This window comes from Microtus pennsylvanicus, chromosome 8 (genome assembly GCF_037038515.1).
Source record: "Microtus pennsylvanicus isolate mMicPen1 chromosome 8, mMicPen1.hap1, whole genome shotgun sequence".
NCBI lineage: Eukaryota > Metazoa > Chordata > Mammalia > Rodentia > Cricetidae > Microtus > Microtus pennsylvanicus.
The window spans coordinates 33,702,099-33,722,262 of record NC_134586.1 but is presented as its reverse complement, the minus strand read 5'-3'; the positions used below and the strand labels follow the sequence as shown (position 1 = coordinate 33,722,262).

At 45.6% G+C, this 20,164-nt stretch overlaps 2 protein-coding genes across 7 annotated transcripts in view; one reads left to right on the top strand and one right to left on the bottom strand.

Moving 5' to 3' along the window:
• Positions 1–2,486: 2,486 nt before the first annotated feature.
• On the bottom strand, positions 2,487–18,422 carry Emc3 (ER membrane protein complex subunit 3). Its single transcript, XM_075983170.1, has 8 exons — positions 18,109–18,422; positions 10,245–10,302; positions 9,631–9,724; positions 7,885–7,989; positions 7,322–7,403; positions 5,252–5,331; positions 4,513–4,595; positions 2,487–3,640 (listed from the first exon to the last, which is right to left on the bottom strand). The coding sequence occupies exons 1-8, from the start codon at positions 18,261–18,263 to the stop codon at positions 3,512–3,514; spliced, it is 786 nt and encodes a 261-aa protein (XP_075839285.1). The 5' UTR covers positions 18,264–18,422; the 3' UTR covers positions 2,487–3,511.
• Positions 18,423–18,453: 31 nt separating this feature from the next.
• Fancd2 (FA complementation group D2) overlaps positions 18,454–20,164 on the top strand; it is a 73,296-nt gene continuing 71,585 nt past the window's right edge. For 2 of the 6 annotated variants that reach the window (XM_075983169.1, XM_075983166.1), the window contains exon 1: positions 18,454–18,528. The gene's annotated coding sequence lies outside the window, so the exon portion shown is untranslated. Of the gene's footprint in view, positions 18,529–18,732; positions 18,836–19,678; positions 19,738–20,164 lie in introns of those variants that run through there. The other 4 variants (XM_075983164.1, XM_075983168.1, XM_075983167.1 and 1 more) reach the window with 4 other exon arrangements.

The window sequence follows — 20,164 nt, the reverse complement described above, 5'->3', positions numbered from 1 at the left end:
TCCAGTAGTTGTTCAGTCCAGGAGGCTGTATGTCTCAGCTGGTCTTCAGTAGATCCCAGCATCCTGAAATAGGCTTTAATGCCAGTGAAGGAATGGACCTGCCAGCCAGCGAGAGCAGGTAAGCGATGTAGGCTGCCACCAAAAGGTGTGGCCCAAGATTATGGGTGCATCTGTCCTCCTTAAAAGATCTGCATTAAAGGTGTGTCATCTCACTTCAAAGATCAAGATTAGAAGTGTGTCTGCCCAGTTACTATGATTTCCCTCCCTTCCTCCCTCCCTTCCTCCCTCCCTCCCTTCTAAGACAGGGTTTCCCTGTGCGATAGCTCTGGTTGTTCTGGAAAACTTGATTGTAGATCAGCCTGGCCTTGAACTCACAGAGATGCACCTACCTCTGCCTCCTGATATGCTGGGATTAAAGGTGTGTACCACCACTGCCCAGCCTGAAATGATTCATTGAAAAAAATTCTCACAGATGTACCCAGCTGCTTGGGTTTTAGTTAACTCCAGATGTAGACAAGTTGACAACCACACTCCCCAAGCTGCTTTTGATCAATGTATTCCTGTAACAGAGATCAAGGCCAGCCAGGCGATTGGCACAGCCTTTAATCCCAGCACTCGGGAGGCAGAAGCAGGCAGAGCTTTGAGTTCAAGGTCAGCCTGGTCTACAGAGTGGGTGCCTGGACGGGCTCCAACGTTATAGAGAAACCCTGTCTTGAAAAACAAACAACACAGAGACCAAGGCCAATCCTCATCTTCTTCCTGAATGGAATGAAGCCACACACATCCTAGACAAGTCCACAGGGTCCCCTCACTCCTATCATATCCAGCTTTAGAATATTTTATCATTCTGGAGCTTCCCCAAAGGTCCATGTGTGGAAGGCTTGGCCCCCAGTTTGTGCCACTACTGTGAGGTGATGTAACTTTTAAGATGGATTTTGTGGAAGAAAGCTAGGTCAGTGGGGCATGCCCTTCACAGCATCAAGAGCCCTATCCTGGCTGGTCATTGGTGGAGCACGCCTTTAATCCCAGCACTCGGGAGGCTGAGGCAGGCAGACCTCTGTGAATTCGAAGCCATCCTGGTCTATAAGAGCTAGCTCCAGGACAGGCACCAAAGCTACATACAGAGAACCTTGTTTCGGGGTGGGGGAATTCCTATCCTGCACACTCCGGCAGCTGTTCTCCGAGCAGCTCTTCCTCAGCTTTTCCTGATTCCCAACAGACCCAGAAACCAGAGACAACCAACCACAGAGCGAAACCTCCAAAACTGAGAGTCCAAATAAAACTCTCTATTTAAGTTGATTTCCTTAGGCATTTACCACAGTTGATGATGAGGCATCTAACACATTACCCTGCGAAGAAAACTGGACCTTTTAGGAGTTATTTCCCATCCTCCTTTCCCCAAGTCCTGGCAACCACTACTCTACCTTTATCTGCTAATTCTGGAGAATGCATTAAAGCATGGGAAGGGCTGGTGTTGAGTGTGATGGTACACATCTTTAATCCTAGCACTCACGAGTGATGCATCTTTGTGAATTCAAGGCTAGACTGGAATAGTGAGTTCCAAGGCCACCAGGGCTATACAATAAGGTCCCCAAACAAAATAAAACCAACCAACCAAACAACAACAACAAAAAAAGGAAAAGAAAAAACTTTCGAGGGCTGAACACAGAGTTCAGTTGTCCTCGGTTCTATCCTCAGCACACACAGAAGGGGAGAGGCACTGATTTATTGAGACTGGACTCTGTTTCAGAGATCAGCTGTGCTGTAATGCCAGAACTTTGTTCCTTTATTGCTTAGCACTCTATGAATAGATCTGAACCCCAAGCTGCCCCTTCCACTCCCACCCAACATTCACCACAGTGGTTACTCACCTACCCCAGCAGCAACTCCTGTCTGTCAATCCCTTGTCACCACTGTCAAGATTGCTTCTGAGATGGATCACAAGTCACCCCGCCTTTTGGCTCTCAGATTCACAGAGTTTCTGTGACCTCAAAAATACCTTTCTTGGGTATGCAGAGACATTCAGTGGGTTAAGAGCACTGGTGTTCTTGTGGAGGATCTGGATTTGGTTTCTAGCACCCATGTGGTGGCTCACAACTGGCTTTAACTCCCAATTTGAGAGGATCCATCGCCCTCTTCTGGCTTCTGCAGGCACTGCGCCCATGTGGTACAGGGACCTAGATGCAGGCCAAACACTCATACAGATAAAAAAATAAGCAGATTTCTCTCAAAGAGCGCTCTCTCTCTCTCTCTCTCTCTCTCTCTCTCTCTCTCTCTCTGTGTGTGTGTGTGTGTGTGTGTGTTGGGGACAATGTATACTAACTGACATACCACGACTGGACTACAACCATAGACCTTCCTTATGAGTTCTTAGAGGGCAAAGGTTAACATCTCTTTCACTTTGAGCCCCTCCAGCCCTGTTCTAAGACAGGCACTTCTGTTGGCAGAAAGCTCTCAGAACCCACAGAGGCAACACTTTCACAGGCAAAGAGAAATCAGGGCTGTTTAATTAGAGTCAAGAGTCGCTTGTTCTTGGCTACAGCACTTAACATGCAATCACATCACCTCTTGGTACAGAAACGGCACCCTGTCCTTCCCTGGACAGAGGACTCCTGGGCACCTTGATCTCCCTATCCGCCAGAAGCTGCCCTCTTGCCCTGACAGTGGTAAGTTCTCTCCTGCCCAGAGGAGCTGGGAAATGAGGTCACTCGTTCAAATGAGTAGCCACTTACAGTACAGCACCATTGACTGGCCAATGGAGTTGATATTTTCTCAACTTCCAATCAAGAACTTGTATTATGTAACCCGTCTCTGATGAGCCCAAAGGCACTTGAGAGTCTGGCTGTGCCTCAGGGTCACCTGTTTTCACTGGACTAAAGATGAAGAGATATGAAAAGTTTGCCGAGTCTGCCTTCGCCCTGAGAATCCAGTCTGGAAAGAGCTCATTTCAGTAAGGCTGGGACGCCTAGCTCTCTGCATCATTCTGTAGGCTCAAATGAATAGGGCAGGGAGCTCTATGCTGTTCAGCCAAAGTTTCTAACTTCTGGTAGAGAGAAAATGTGTATAACTTGTGTAAAGAAAGTTAAACAATACGAACAAGAAATTAAGGTAAAATGCAGGGTGTTTGGATCCTAAGAAAACAGAAGTTTACTGTGGCTAGAAATCAGGCTGACTGAACATAGTCACTGGCTATAGCTGACAAGTCTCCTCACAAACATGGAGTTTTTGCTAAGTTTTGAGATATTCTCAGCAGCTTGGGATAGTCCCCTTTCTCTGACACCCCTACTAGAGTCACCTGAAGAATGTTACAAACTTTAAGACAGCACTCACCCAGAACTCCTTTCCTCTAGTTTCCAACATAAAGGGGAACCCAGCTCAGACAAGAACGAGCCTCGCTATGCACCCGCCAGCCCCTGCACCCTCCTTTTTTATTCTCAGAGGCTCCAGCTCCACAGAAGTTACAAGGTTAAGTGCTACTGCAAGTTCCCAACACAGCGGACCCCGCTCGCGGTTAGAAGATGGATGTCTGCAGTTCCTTCTTGAACATTCCTTCAAAGTGGAGGTCTCTGGCCATGAGCTCTTCTTCCACATCATCGAGTGCCCACTGGTGATCTGTCAGCTCCAAAGCTTCCCACTCTGTCTGCACAGAAGAGAACACAGGGCTGGGAGGTGACCTTGCCACTGAGCTGACAGCTGGGGACGGCATGGCTTGACCACTGCTCTTACCAGCGGCTGAGCAAGGCTGGTTGTGTGTGTGAGCTCCCTGGATCTTGTGAGGCAGGAGCCCAGATGCCTCCCAGCTGGATGAGCTTTCTTAAAACAATTTTTTTTTTTTGAGACAGGGTTTCTCTGTGTAGCCCTGGATATCCTGGAACTCACTCTGTAGACCTAGTGGCCTCTAATTCAGAGATTCTCCTGCCTCTACCAGGATTAAATTCATGGACCACCGTGGCAGGCTTATTTTTACCTTTTATCATAAAAAATGTAAGATTTTATTGTATAAAAATGATACCAAGGGGGCTGGAGGGAAGGGTCTGCAGTGAAGAAGCAATGACTGCTCTTGCAGAGGACCTGGGTTCAGTTCCCTATACCCACATGGCAGCTCACAACTATAACTCATGCCTATAACTCAAGTGCTAGGGTATGTGATGCTTCTTTTTGACCTCTACAGGCTCCTGCATGCACATGGTGGATATACATACATAATCTTAAGCACACAAACATGCATATAAAATGTAAAAAATATTTTCAAAACTAAACAAGAGTATACTGTAATTAGAGTAATGTGAATACGGTTTCTCTCCTCTCCCCTGTTATGAGGTGGGTAATATATATAGTGCGGACACACTGGACAAAGTGATTTATGTCCTGGGTAGGGCGGGACAGAACATGCTCCTCATTTTGGGTTGATTTGAACGTGGTCCACAGACCAGAGAATGTGCAGCTGTGGCTAAGGGAGGACTGCTTAAGACTGTGATGTCCCCACAACTCTGAAAAGGGAGCGCTGCATACCTTGAAAGCTTTGTTGGTGTCTGCAGGCATGGCCATGGCTGCTCCTGTCATCTGCTCCTGCATCATTCGTGACTGGTCGGCAGCTGCAGCATAAGACAAGTCCAGTGAGGACCAAGGCTCCCAGACACCCAGGACCCTTGTGGAAGAATGAGCGTGACAAAGTACTATAGCTACTTGGTGGTGGGTATGAGAACTGGACAACTGACTGGCCCTCTCACACCTGCTATGGGATTCTGGGAAAGTCCAGGGAAGTGGGGATGATTGCAGCTAGAACAGAGACACAACTAAAGGGTGCTCTAAACTTTATTTTAAATGTCAACATGAAATAGACACCAATTACTGAGCAATGCTGTATGTCCAGGTAGTTCATTGTTTTATCTTTTATCTACTCTTAATCCCACAAGGCAACTACTAAGACCTTACTGTATAGAAAAGCAAATAGTGGATAGAGTATCTGAGGTCCTCACCACTGAACAAGAGCCAAACTTAGCACTGGACAGGAGTCTGCTTAATAAAAGAGCCAGGCCCTTCTTCTGGCTTTAGGTTCACAGGTGTCAGACTCTGAGCAACCAAGTATGCTCAGTGATTGCTGGGAGAAATGCCCGCGTACAGGCTGAGCTTTCCTCAGAACCTTATAGGATGGAGCACCGTGTGGAAAAATGCTAACTAACAGCAGGACACACCTGACTGCTGTACCCCAACAGGAAGCAGCTGCTCACTAGCCCACTATGCCTCTTACCATTATCTTGGCCCAGGATCAGAGAGTAAATGCTCCGGAGCCCAAAGACATTGAGGAAGTACCAGGATGCAGAACTTACCCTAGCAAAGCAAGGGGGAAGAGTAGGAAGGTTATTAGGGAGATGGACAGAGCTCACACCGGCACCACCCATAGCTGCTCACGGTATGTGAGAAACAGACAAGCTCTAGACAGCCAAGGCTCCACCAAAGAACAAACGGCACGGTGACACAGAAAGGCCGTCCTCTGACACAGTGCAGGTGACACTGAAGGAGGCAGCCCACTCTGAACCACATCCTCCAGCGAAGTCAAAGATTTCCCACTTAGCACAGAGGACCAGGGGTGACTTTTAGAAGGCATTTGCAATGCTAAGGATAATGGCTACTGGGAACACAGTCCAACTTTGGAATTTCATCATTTAGCCCTTATCTTAAGGTTTCCCATCCAGCTTGGGAACCCATAAATGTGCTTACACACAATGGAAACCAAAGGGCGAATGAAAAATGCTGCCCACATGGGAAGACTGACTCACTGGGTAGGTTCTGGCTACTGCATTAGACCTCCGATGAGCACATGCTCTGCCCCGCCATGCAGATGCAAACACTGCAGCTGCACTGCCCATCCAGGAACGTGGGATACATTTCTGTCCAAATGCTGAGAAAAGAAAACTAAGCTTTTCTCCAACCCAATGAGCCTGGCAGAGAAAAGTTCAATGGAGTCACATGGCTTGTGTGTAGCTTTTCTTCTCCTGCCAAGCAGGGTGAGGCCAAAACTCTCCTATATCTGCTCTGCCCTGGGCTCACACACCAGAGATGGATCTGCTCAAACCAGAGAAGTCAAAATTGCTACTAGACCCTCCTCCTTTTCTTGATTGAATTTGTTTCAGGCCAGTCCTTGAGAGGTCACAGACAGAACAGTCTGGAAGGACCACAGAAGTCGGTGTTACTGTACTGCGGGTACCAGACCAGAGTTCCAAGATGGTTTTAGATTCTGTCTTGGTATTATCCATGGAGTGGAAACAGGTGCTGAGTACTGGTTATGGAGAGGGTGCATGTGGTCCTATGTCCATTCTTTCACAGACCTCCCAGGGCTGTTGTGAGGATAAGGTAACATAAGGAGAACACCTAGCCTGCTGACTGGATTTCAGGAAAATGATAGTATAAACATTTCTATAATTTGGATCTAGAACGTACTTTTAAAAAGTCCATGTATTAGCCAGACATGGTGGCACATGCCTTTAATCCTAGCACTAGGAAGACACAGCAGAGACAGTAGGATTGCTGTGAGTCTGAGGCCAGTCTGGTCTTCAAAATGAGTTCCAAGACAGCCAGGACTATGTAGAGAGACCCTGACTCACAAAAAGCAAAACAAGCACACACACAGACAAGCTCATGTATTAAAGGCTTGGGCCCTAGTGTGTGGTACTAATGGAAGGTGGGGAGCCTTTAGGAGATGGAGGCCTTGTGGGCAATTTTAGGTCACTGGGAGCTTGCTCCTAGAAGGGGACTGTAGGAGTCTGGACTCTTCCTCTTTCTTTTTGTGTTCTGATCATGAAGCTTCACTCCATGACACTGCCATCTCTACCCCATCACAGATCCAAAGTCATGAGACTAGAGGGACATGAACTGAGCCTCCAACACCGTGAGCCGAGATCCACCTCTCCTCTTTAGAAGCTGACCCTGTAAGCATTTGTCACAGTAACAGAAAGCTGACTAGCCCACACTTCCATTCTCATCCGCTTCAGGGCGCTGCAAAAAAGCTTTGTGTGGCCAGACTACTTAACCATTCCATTTTGGAGGAGTGTGGGAGGAAGTCAATACCTTCACTTCTGAGTTCCTAGAATCTGAGAAGACAGGTTGATAAACCATCTCTTTTGGCAAGACTCCGCAAAACTGTTTTAGTCCATCAGTGGCATTTTAAATAGAACTTTCATTAAAAAAAATAATAACAATAAAAAATAAAAGAAAAGAAAGAAAAGGCAAAATCTCTCAAACTGAAATAATCTCATTCTAATAAAACAAAAATTCGAACTCTGTGGGGTCTTGGCTGCGGTTCCATCGCCAGCAGGCTTACCAGGACGCATCTAGTGTGAGCAGCTCTATTCCTTGCTGGAGCATGGGCTTGAAGCGAAGTGTCAGTGGAAACGGGACCTTAGCTGCAGCAAAAAGAAAATACCAGGTTTTTACTTCAAGAAAGTTCCTAGGCACCCGAGCCAGCCAAAGTGCGAACACACACATTCTTTCCCCGAGGAGGTGGGAACTCGGTGCCATCCAGCTTCTAGAAAATGACTTCCACAAGGAAACAGGTGGCAGCCTCTGAGAACAGAACAGCCAAAATGTCACTCTGCCCCCGTCTTCCTAAAGGATTCCAGTTTCTAGACTGTGGAGGAAGCAGGTGCTCAGGATGAACCATGACCCAACATTTGGAAGAAGTATGCACTGAAGCCTAGGTGAGAAACACACACAACTAAAGCAAGTCTCCTAAGTTACAAAGCGTCCACATTGGAAACTTTGAATTAGCTTGAAACTAAAGATTTTTGTTCAAAGAATGTTGGGATTTTCACGAGAAAAGGCACTGCCCACGCTGTGACATTAGTTCTCAGTGGCACTGGGAAAGGGTCTCCAGACCTAACTTACTTGTGACAAAGCCTGAGAAGGTCATGTTGATCCAGCCGCCGATAAGAATCATGGGGAGGACGTTCGTGACATTCCCCTTCATCATGTCTGTGAGCATGGTGGGATCTGAGAAAAAAGAGAAGAGAATACAGCTCCCTTTGTTGGTGGAGGCTTCCCAAATTTATCCCAGACAGTCGTTTTGGTTTTGGTTTGAAACAATAGGGACTTATTATGTAGACCAGCCTGGCCTTGAACAGAGGTCTGCCTATCTCTGCTTTCTGACTGCTGGGATGAAAGGCCTGTGCCGCCCACCGGGACAGCCACAGGTTTACTGTACAAGTTCAAACAATCTAAGAGCATAACATGTAGACAGTTCCTCTCCACCCACTCTCTAGATCCTTTAAGCTCTCTGTTGCATATTTTCTGCTTTTCCGTTTGCCTTCCAAAATTTAATAATTTTATGAACAAAGGCTGAAGATGTAGCTCAGGGGCATAGCACTGTCTACCATGCTGGAGGCTGTAGAGCAGTCCTCAATATCAAAAAAGGAAGAAAAAAAAAAGAAAAGAAAAAAAATTTTAATAAAATTTCCACATTGCCATAGTACCGGTATCTAATCTATGTGTGTGTATATGTAGGTGTTGGCCTGCATGTATATCTGTGCATTCATGGCCTCTTGAAGAGGCCAGAAGAGGGCGTCAGATTCCTTGGAACTGGAGTTACAGACAGTTGTGAGCTGCCACATGGAGCTGGGAACTGAACTGGGTCCTCTGCAAGAGCAGTCAGTGCTCTTAAGTGCTGAGTTATCTCTCCAGCCCCAGACCTCTCCAATCTCAACCTTTTCTGTCAGGAAATGCTGCTGCTGCCTTGTAATAGGTAATAGATCAATCTGCTTATTTATGTGCTTCTGAGGAGTAATTCTTCTTAGAAGAAAATTTGGATCAAATGGTTTATACATTTCAAATTAAGAGGTATTAGGGGCTGGGATGTAGATTAGTACTGGGATGCTAGTGTAGCATGCCCAAGGCCCTGGGCCCCATATCCAGAGACAGACTGCCAGGAGTAGGTGGTGGGGTGTGTGTGTGTGTGTGAAAGAGACTGTCCATCAACAAGACCCCATTATTGGGTATTCTTATCAATAGCAACAGGACCTCGCTTGTTTTGACCTTGACAATCATGGCTTTGGACACTCTTATTTTTGTCAGTTGAACAAACTAAAAAGATATCTTGCTAGGTTAGTGAGGTAATTATCTTTTCATGTGTATGCTGGCCATCTGATGCTCTAAAGTGTCTGTATGGATCAGAGCTGGCATCTCAGCTAGAAGAATGAGACTGAAAGAGAAGACTGTCAACCCAGAAGAGCAGACTGTAGGTTAGTGTGGGCAATCAAGACAACTGCTCTTGGGAAGGAAGGAGCTCACCACTCAGGCAGAAGATGCAGGGTACCATCTGCCAGCAACAGATCTAGGACTGACAGGAAGACAGACCAGAGACAACGGCCCTGACCTCCCCAACATCAGCTGAGACACTAGGATTCAGGGATTTATTGGAAAAAAGAGGGCTCCACTTGCAAACACCTGTATATTAGGGGCTGGGATGCATGCAGCTCGGTGGGAGAGTATTCACCTAGCATATAAGAAGTCTTGGCTTCCATCCCAGACATTGAAAGAACCTCAAAAAACCATCATACCCCAATTAGATGGTTCTGAAGTCCTTTCCATCACGATCTCCTCAACGCTTAAATAAGCACCCATGTCCAATAAACATACCTGTCATAGGAGAAGGTGGCACAACCTTCCTTTTAGTTTTTTTGAAAAATCCATCCTCTGGGTTGTTGAAGTAATATTTTCGTGTCAAGAAAGACTAGTAGAAAAAAGAAAATCTATTTATTTATTTATTTATTTTTGGCTTTTTCGAGACAGGGTTTCTCTGTGGTTTTGGAGTCTGTCCTGGAAGTAGCTCTCGTAGACCAAGCTGGTCTCGAACTCACAGAGATCCGCCTGCCTCTGCCTCCCAAGTGCTGGGATTAAAGGCGTGCGCCACCACCGCCCGGCTAAGAAAATCTTTTTAAATATGAGAATTGTGACACAGTTAATTGTCAAGTTATCCCCCAGGAGACCGACTAAAGGCCCTGGAATACACTTCTACACTCTGAGCTGTCAGTCTCCTTGGCAGCCAATCTGACACTTTAGCTAAGTCACACTTAAAAACCATTTCCTAAGAAGGGTGAGGGCACAGCGACAGCAAACACAACCAGGCTGCAGCTAAATAACCGGTGGACCCCTCCATCCAGTTTTCTCAAGAGCCCTCTTGTAAAGCGTCTAGGTTTCTACTGCCCTCAGAGGTGAACGGTGGAGCTTTCTCATAAGAGATGAGCGCATACCTGTTTGGGGATGTATTTTCCATTTTCCCTGAGGACTCTGCTTCGAATTAGGACTTGACTGAAAAACACAAGACAAAGAGATGTTAAACTGTGAAACGCCAGAAGAAACGAGAGGGTGGAGCAGAAGATCCACTTAAGCCTAAGAGAGGACCTGTTTTGGCAACAGCTGGGTGTGGAAACTTTCCAAAACCCTGAAAATCAATGGACCATCTTCAACTCGCCTCTCAGCTTCTCACAAAAGGACTCTTCCAGAGGGACTGTGTCCTGAACAAATAAAGGTTTCTGCGGAAGGCAATCTGGGACATTGCACTTGGCCTTTCTGGATTCGACATGAGTCACAAAGGAACTTTCCTTGCAAGGGAAGAGTAGATGGCTAGTGCTCCGAAGACTTGGAGGCAGGAGCGGGGAGAAAGGCGAGCGCAAAGGACCCAGAAATGAGGACAGGCCTCGGCTCAGGAAGGCCGTTACCTGACACACCCAGGACTCAGACCAACTTCCTTCAAACTCTTCAGCAGTTACTGAATTCATTACTGGTGATCTTTAGGGCAAATAATATGCAACCAAAGTAAAAACACTGCCTTTCCCCACGGTTTTCAAAAGCTGTTTATGGGGAGGGGAGCCCCTAAGTCAATGGGAATTCCTGGAGGGTGAGAAAACTGAAAGTGCAGGCAGAAACACACACAAGAAGACCACTGTCAGCTTTCTGGTTCAGCTCGGCACAACCACAGGCTCCAGCAGGCACAGCCAGCGGGGTCGGCTTGCCACCTTCTAGAGGCCCAGCTGCTGCGTGTGCTGGGCCTGCTCTGCTGCCAGCTCCACCTGCCAGTTTTACTACATCATGCCTCAGCTCCTTCCTTGAGCTCATATTCCACCTCGTGGAACTCCAGCTGCTTTCCCTCCTCTTGGATTCACGACTGTCCACAGTTGTCTGCCTTACACACAGGCCCACAGCAGAGATGTGTGATATCTGTCCTCTGGGAGCTGGCTACAGATGCTCCAAGTATGGACTACGTGCCAATGCTGTTCTGTGAGAAGCTAAAGTCCAGACAGACAGTAGGAACTGGGAAACTTGGGCCTGGTTAAGAACTCTGACTGCTCTTCCAGAGCACCTGAGTTGAAAGCCCAGCAACCACATGGCAGCTCACAACCATCTCTAACTCCAGTTCCACAGAATGCAATGTTCTTTATGGATTCCTTGGGCAGTGCATGCACATGGTACACAGACATACATGTAGCTGAAACACCCATACACATAAACTAATAATAAAAATGTTTAAAAAAATAATTTGGAGACTTTTATAATCTCTTGTCCGTATTCAGATACCGGCTCTGTTATTTTTATACAGTCTCACCATGTAGCCCTGTCTGGCCTCACAGAAACCTGCCTGCTCTACCTTCCGAATACTGAAAGTAAAGGTGAGTGCCACCATCCCTGGCCTTCTGTGACTTATAAACTATGATCTTGGGCAAGTCATATCAATTTCCTAAACTGTCACTTACATCTGTACAAGCACAGAATTAGACTTTTTCTTAAACACATATTTCTTAAACTTGTAAGTGCCAGATACCATGTTAGTACCATAAACAAATATGAAAATGCAAACTTCAGCCGGGTGGTGGTGGCACACGCCTTTAATCCCAGCACTCAGGAGGCAGAGGCAGGTGGATCTCTGTGAGTTCGAGGCCAGCCTGGTCTACAAGAGCTAGTTAGAGGACAGGCTCCAAAGCTGCAGAGAAACCCTGTGTCGAAAAACAAAAAGAAAATACCAACTATAGGAGCGAATGTGAAAGTGAACTGTCATATCCTAAGGAGACTGGTAGTATTATGGGAGTGTATGACAGAGAGAGCGAGGCAAGAGGAAACTGCTGAGGATGTAGGATTAGGTAGGAATCTTTTACTATTTTATTTTATGTATATGCATGTTTTGCCTGAATGTATGTCTGTGTACCACTGTGTGCCTGGTGCCCTTGGAGGCCAGAAGCGGGCATTGGATCCCCTCAACTGGATAAACCTATGGGTGTAGTGCATGTTGAGCCACCATATGGGTGCTGGGTATCGATCCCAGGTTCTCTACAAGAACAAATGCTCCTAACCACTGAGCTATCTTTCCAGCCCCATGGCTAGGAATCTTAAGGATGAATGGGAGTTGCCTAGCAACAGAATGTTGTAGGTATGAGCCCTATAACAAAATCAATAGGTCATACACAAGAAAAAATGAGCAAGAGGTGGCAAGACCCAGACTGGGGGCTAGAGAGATGGCTCGGTGGTTAAGAGCCCATTTTGCTCTTGCAGAGGCCTCAGGTTCAATTGTCAGCATCCATATGTTGGTTTACAACCATCTGTAACTGGTTCCAGTTCGGACCTCCCCTTTGAACTCTGAGGGCACTAGGCACAGATGACACACAATGCATACATGCAGGCAAAACACTTATATACATTAAAAAACAAACAAACCAGACCATTGAAGGCGGTAAGAAACGTACTGTATAAGGCCATGACTTTATAAGAAGTAAAACACTGAAGGGATTTAAGCTGAGTCTGTCATTTATCATCTGACTGGTTTTATTTTGAACATTTATTACTCTGTGTGTGTGTGTGTGTGTGCGTGCGCGCATGCCCCAGCCATCTCACACGTGTGCTGGTCAGGAGTCAGTCCTCTTTTCCCACCATGTAAGCACTAGGGATCAAACTCAGGTCATCAGGTCAGGATTGACAGCAAACACCTTTACCTGCTGGGCCTGAGATATCTCGCTGGCCCTATCATCTCATTTGAAGAGATTCCTGCTGGACCTGGAGCATTCTAGGTACTGGGTTGGTGGTATTTATTATAGTTCTTTTGTCTGTTTTATCACTTGGACTGGAGTTCTATAGAGTAGAGCCTTGACCTCCACACAGTGGCACAGGGGGCACAGCTCTGGCCACCTGCAGAAGCGTCTTCACTGTGTGGTAAGTCAGAACTTTCCCAGACACTCTGATGGCAGAACCCCAGCTAAGCTCTTGTACTGAAACTGCTTAGGAACTCTGCAGAGTTGAGGCTGAAGATGGTGATCAAGGCAAGGTTCGCTTGCTCAAGTTCTGAAGCTGAGCTCCATCGCTACATTCCCTATAGTGTAAAAATTCTGAAAGAAAACACTAGTTTTGCATCTTCACTTTCATAAATATCTAAAAATAGGTACTTGTACTGGGTAGCATTGGCATTTTGAAATTAAAAGACATTTTCTTAATATATGTCTATGTACACTACTATGTAGTCCTGGCTTTTTTTTAAATCACATAGGCTGTTCTTGAATTTATGATTTTTCTGCCTCAGCCGTCTGAGTGCTGGGATTAAACGTATGTACTACTACATGCGGCAAAACTTGAGTTTTTAAAGGAAAACATACACATCTATTTGGGAGGGGTGATCATTATGGGGCACATTTGGAGGGCAGTGCAGAAGTCGGTCCTCTCATTTCACCATGTAGGATCTAGGGACTGAACTCAGTGTCCGGCTATTGGCAAGCACTTACTGGCTGGGCTATCATACTGCCCACAACTTAAGTTTGCAGTTAGTGATTGCAAACGGAAACACCCAATTCCCAAGGATCTGTTTTCATTTGCTTTTCTCTCTAAAGAATCAATATATTCTTTGAGTTTAAGAACCATTTTTTTTTACATACATTATGTCTCCAGATATAGGTTAATGCATTCTATCCATGTATATTTCATTTTTGGTTTAATGCATTTCACAAAAAAAATCATAGTTAATATTCTTTTTAGGCAAGGTCTCACTTTATAGTCCTGTCTGGCTTGGAACTCACTACATAGACCTGGCTAGCTTCAAACTTAAGAGATCCACCTACCTCTGTCTTCCAAGTGCTGGGATTAAAGACATGTACTACCACACCTGACCCATAGCTAAATTTTGCCTTCAAAAGTTTATTTAGTCAAGTTATCAAACGTCCCGTTTTGTGATTTTTTTTTAGGCTAATATCAATTCATGCTGTATTTAGAGAAATGTTTTACAATAAAGAACATCTTTTAAAAATAATTTTATTTTTGTGTATATATGTGTGAATGAATGCTCTGTGTTTGTGTGTATGTGTTTACAAGTTCCTCAATAGTGGGAGTCAGATTCTCTGGAGCTGAGGTTATTGGCAGTTATGAGTTGCCTGACACAGATGCTGGGAACTGAACTCAGGTCCTCAGAAAGAGCAGTAAGTTCTTTTAATGTCTCTAGCCCCGTGTACAGGTTTTGGTGGGGCAGTTGTACCATGTCAGAGTAGGAATGACCCAAACACCCCACTTAAGAGATGGAATAAAGACAACTACAGATGTTCCCTAAAGCAGTGATTCTCACAGGGATAGTATATTCTAGAGGCCTTACAGAAATCTAGGCAACTATCATTTGAGATAGTGCTTCCTATACCCTAGGTTGGCCCTTGAAGTCTTAATTATCTTGCCTCATCCTCTCAAGCACTGGAATTATAGGTATGTACCAATATACCAGGCTATTTTGAGGATCTGAGACAACATCTTACTTGCTAGCCCAGGCTGGCCTCAAACTCATAGTGATCCTCTCACCTCAGTTTCCCCTTCTAAGATTCTAGGAGTGAGCCACCATGTTGGCATATGGGGAACTTTCTGGTTGTTACAATAACAGCGTGGAGGAGAAATGGCACATAACTGTCATTTCTCACTGATTCAGAGATGTTATGATATCATCAATGGTGGGAACAGTTATGTAACAAAGAACTGCCCTATGTCCTTCACTGCTTCTGCATTCCTCATCTAACTCCTGTTCTAGTTATCTAAGGCACAAACCCAATTCCAGTGTGCAAGGAGCACAGGCCTTTTATTTACTAAGTTTACAGAGAGGAAAACACCCAGTAAACAGGGAAAATCCAACTTGGTTCTGTGTAGACTTCTCTGCCAAGTAGTAAACATTCACAGACAGCACTGCCTCTGGGACATCCATCTGCTTTAGCTTATACCTGACCTGCCTGTGATTTTACAGCTCAACAGGAATGTGCATACGACATCTTGTAGGACAGCTATGCACAAATATGTACTTATGAAAATCTTACCACTTTTCTATTTCAACTGAGAATTACAAGGGCATTATGCTGCTTTAAAAAAGTTCTCGAAAGCCAAGCAGCGGTGGCACATGCCTTTAATCCCAGCACTCAGGAGGCAAGGGCAGGCAGATCTTTGTGAGTTTGAAGCCAGCCTGGTCTCCAGAATGAATTCCAGGACAGACTCCAAAGCTACACAGAGAAACACTGTCTCAAAAAAACAAGCAAACAAAAAACCAAAGTTCTTGAAAAACAAACAAAAGTTTTGATATATGCATTGCACCAAGTGTGAATTTTATCTGGGAAATAGAAAAAGAGCTGTGGGTCTGATGCCCTTCAGAGCCATCACTGTAAGGCTGGAAGGTGAAGCAGGGTAGAAAACTGCAGCATACAATTATGATCAGTTTGGGTTAGTGTCAATACAAAATTCTAACCCCAAGAACTCTGGGAAAGCCGTTTATTTCTCTGGCTTTTCTTTAACAGTAACTTTCTTTAACTGTAAAAGAGGGTTTAGGATAACATGTTTAATTGTGAGGATAAAATGAGAATTAATTTATAGAAAATAGAAAATGCTGAATGAAGCCAGGCAGTGGTGGCACACCTTTAATCCCAGCACTTAGGAGGCAGAGGCAGGCGGATCTCTGTGAGTTTGAGGCTAGTCCAGTCTACAGAGCTAGTTCCAGGACAGCTCCAAAAGTACACAGAGAAACCCTGCCTTGAAAAACCCAAAGAAAACAGAATGAGGGTGGAAAAGTGGTTTAGGTTAGTGCACTTGCTGTTTTTTTTTTTATTTAGTTTTTTATAATTAGTTTATTTTTATATTTTAAGTGCATTGGGTTTGGCCTGCATGTATGACTGTGAGACAGTGTCGATTTCCCTGGAACTAGAGCTACAGACAGCTGGGAGCCACCAGGTAGGTGCTGGGAATTGGACCTAGGACCTCTTGAAGAGCAACTAGTGCTCTTAACCACTGAGCCATCTTTCCAGCCTACACACGCTGTCCTTGCAGAGGATTGTGGTTCAGTTCCTAGCTCCCACACGGCAACTATCTGTAACTCCAGCTCCATCACCCTCTGGCTTCCCACAGGCACTACACACACACACACACACACGTAAGCAAACAATCACAGAACAAAATTAAAAGTTTTTTTTCTTTTTCTGTTTTTTGAGACAGAGTCTCTTTATTATGCAGCTCTGATTATCCTTGAACTCACTATGTAGACCAGGCTGTCCTATAACTCCCAAAGATCTACCTGCCTCTGCCTCCTGAGTGCTGGGACTAAAGGTGTGTGCCACCATGCTCAGCAAAAATAGATATTTTAAAAATACAATTTAAACATCTGAGCTCTCCTAATTTTGCATCTTTTATAGTTTTCAAGTCTGTACAAGGCTAACTTCCTAAGGTTAGCTTCAAGGAGGGGGTGTCTCTAGTCAAGTTTCAAAACTAAAGTCATACAAAAATAACCATAGTGGCTACTACTGGAGAATGGAAAGAGCCTAGGCTTGGGCACCACGATATCTGTCTGTCTGTCCTGACTGTCATTCATATCACTAAAGTCTCAATTTCCACAAAAGAGATGATAGCGTCTACCACATTGAATTGCTTTGAATGTTTTATAAAGCTGGCTGATTATTATTATTTTTCTCAACATAAGTAGGAAAGACAACTGAAAATGGCAAAGCTGCATATTTTGGGGGACAGGTTCTCATTTAGTCCAGGCTGACCATCAGACCTCAGGCAGCTTGAGCTTCTTCTGATCTTCCTGCTCCACCTCTGACTCCTTGGATTATAAGGCTTGCACTGACACATCCGCCTTGTGCACTGTGAGGAATCTAAACCTGGGCTTCATGTACAGAGTGCAATTGCTGTACCAACTGGATTACATTACCATCTCACTGCTTAAGAAGTGGTTTTTTGGTTTTGTTTTGCTTTTTTTTTTCTTAAAAAAAAAAAAAAAGACAGGTTTCTCTGTGTAACAGCCCTGGCTGTCCTAGAACTCTCTTTGTAGTCCAGACTGGCCTCAAACTCACAGAGATCTGCCTGCCTCTGCCTTCTGAGTGTTGGGGTTAAAGGTCTGTAGAAACGTCTGAACCTGACACTCTTTGTTAAAGTAAGCGATTCCTAGGCAATCTGGACATGTTAAGATAGTTTTTCTTCAGATAGTCTCTGAAAATGATTAGAACAAGTGACTGAAAACTGTTATTTATTTTAACGTAGAGCGGCATGTATCTATACTGAGGTTATGTGTCAAAGTTCTGTCTCCATAGAAAAACAGTGTAAGAAGTCATGTGAGGAAGAGCCTGCCTCCACATCAGGAGGGGAGCGATCATTACAATTCCTTACATCTCTCTGTGGCAGTCTCTCCAGACACTTCATTTCTTAGCAGCCAAGCAGACCATTACAGTTTTTGGTGGAATGATTACAAAAATCACTTGGCTAGATGTTTGCAGGACTAATGGTAATAATGCATCTGGCTTTCAGTAGGCACTCTTAACAAAGGAATGGAGCAGAAAACCTGACTGATGGTTGGCCATTAGCCTAGCAGTATTAACATTTACTTGAACCCTTAGTACGTTCCAGGCCCTGTGCTAAAGGCTATCATCTAATTCAAGCCACATGACTGCTCTACCTGTTAGGTAGGTACTGTTATTAACCCCATTTTACAGACAAAAGAGAAACAGAGACCGCCAAGGTCAACCTACTAGTAAGGGGCGAGAGGTAAACTCGGGGAAAGTGATAAAATCCGTTATTTTTTTTGACGAAGGTCACTCAGGAGCGAGGGCGGCAGGACAGGAGGAGGGTACTGACCTGTCAGACACTTGTTCTTGGGTGAGCTTCTTGTCGCTCTGCAGCAGGATTGATACGTAGTGGCGGATCATGCCCACGAAGAAAGTGATGATAACGATGGGCAGGACCACCCAGAGGCGGATGTTGGAGTCGAGCAGAAGCTCGGGCCCCGCCATCTTCGCTGAGAGCTCGCTCTGTGTTGGGAGGAGCTGGGTTTCTCCCAGACTTCGGCTCCGGGCCTTCACTCGTCCCTCCGACTGACTAGTATGGAATCTGGGACAGCCTCGCTATCTCGACCGACTGTTTCCAGCTGGGCCGTCGGGCCGCCAACTTCCGGCGCGGAAGCGGACGTCACACGCCGGCGCGGTTTCGATGGCGTCGGAACGGCGTTCCGTCAGGCGGGAAAGTCAAAAGCTAAGGGAGGCGACTGGCGGCCTGCAGGTGAGTGGCGTCGCGTCCCTGCAGGCTACTGTTCAGGTCCAGACCTAGCGCGGCCTGACTCTAGGACCCCGCCGTTCAGCCTCGGCCTCTTCATCCGCTCTGACACGGGATAACCCCTTAGGTCCTACCTTGCTTGGGTTACATGACCAAGTGAGCAAGGCTTTTACCCCAAATCCTTTAAAAGGAGTAAGATAAAGGCCTTTTAAGCGTTCTCGGAAGTTGGATAATGTCATTTCGAAGATAGGCGGCTCTGATTTGCTCTACTGTTTCCACTTGAACAATGGCTGTCAGGGGTTACATGTAGTAGGTAACGCACAGTAAGAAATTTTAACTTTAAGTGTTACACATTTTGGCTAAGACTTATTTAATGTGTATGTCTGTTTTGCCCTCGTGTATTTATGTCCACCACGTGCATACAGGAACCTGAGGGGGTGCAGATCTCCTGGAACTGGAGTCACAACGGGAAGTTATGAGGCACTTACATGGGTGGGAACTGAACCTGGGCCCTCTGAAAGAGCTCATTAACTCAGTAGAAACCGTTGTCATAAGTAAGAGTTAAGAACTGATGGGAGCACCGATGCTCTTTGGGTGGGCGCCCATGCCTGTAGTCATAGCTTTCCCTGGGTGGAGGCAGGAGGACCAATTGGTCATCAGCATTGGCTCTATGGGCCATACAGGGCCACTCAAGACCCTCACCGTTGAAAAGAGCCAAAACAAAGAGCACAGATTCTAGGTGACATGAGGCCTTGTCTTAGAACTGAAAGTAAATTCATGAATGAACAAAACAAGGAGTGCAGATTCTGGAGCCAGGCTCCCAGAGTCAGAATCCCGGCCCTTCCCCGATCAAGTGAGTACCTGGCCGAAGTCAGCGTGTGAGAAATAAGTGGATTATAATTAAAGCACTTAAGACGGGGTTTTTGTTTTGTTTTTGAAACAGGGTCTTACTGTATATCTGTAGCTGGCCTAGAATTTAACTGGTCACTATGGAGACCAGCCAGTCCAACCTACATGGTGAGGCCCTGTCTTAAAAATAAACAAGTGCTGGAGAAGTAGCTCAGTGATTAAGAGCACTTGTTGCTCTGCAGAGATGCAGGTTTGTTTCCCAGCACTCAAAAGAGTGGCTCACAACCGCCTGTAACTTCATTTCCAGGGGATCCGATGCCCTCTTCTGGCCTCTGTGGGCATTGGGTGTGCTCATGGTCCACGTATGTAAGTACAGTTAAATATTCATACACATAAAGTTTAAATATTTTCGAAGTAAGAAATGAAAATTCCTGTCTTTGGCAGGAGAGTTCTTGCCTAACATATGCAAGGCTGTGGTGTTGAGGGGAAACAAGTGTTGAGGGAAATTGTCCCTGCTTTTCCTCATTGCTCTGCCTATTGCTAGACTAACTGGCCTCACCCGCCCTCACAGTACCTCGTTTGTAGGGTTACTGTCTGTGTAACATTGCAGTTAGACAGATGTAGTTAAATACCGTAAAGACCTTGGTATGCTGTAAGCTTCCTGAGAGCAGGGTTGATGTCCGTCTTGTCTGCAAGTTTGACACAGTAGTGAAGTAATCAATAGAGAGCAGGTGGATGGGGCTAGGTCGTGGTCTGCGTCTCAGTTGAAGAGCTATGGCTTCCTTAGCAACAG

Excerpts from the sequence above, each read along its gene's own strand:
- Emc3 (XM_075983170.1), bottom strand. The coding sequence starts at position 18,263 with ATGGCGGGGCCCGAGCTTCTGCTCGACTCCAACATCCGCCTCTGGGTG. Across the intron at positions 7,990-9,630 it reads GCCACCTTCTCCTATGACAG|ATCCCACCATGCTCACAGAC; the intron begins GTATGTTTATTG and ends CTTTTTTCTCAG. Across the intron at positions 5,332-7,321 it reads CTCACACTAGATGCGTCCTG|GGTAAGTTCTGCATCCTGGT; the intron begins GTAAGCCTGCTG and ends TTGCTTTGCTAG.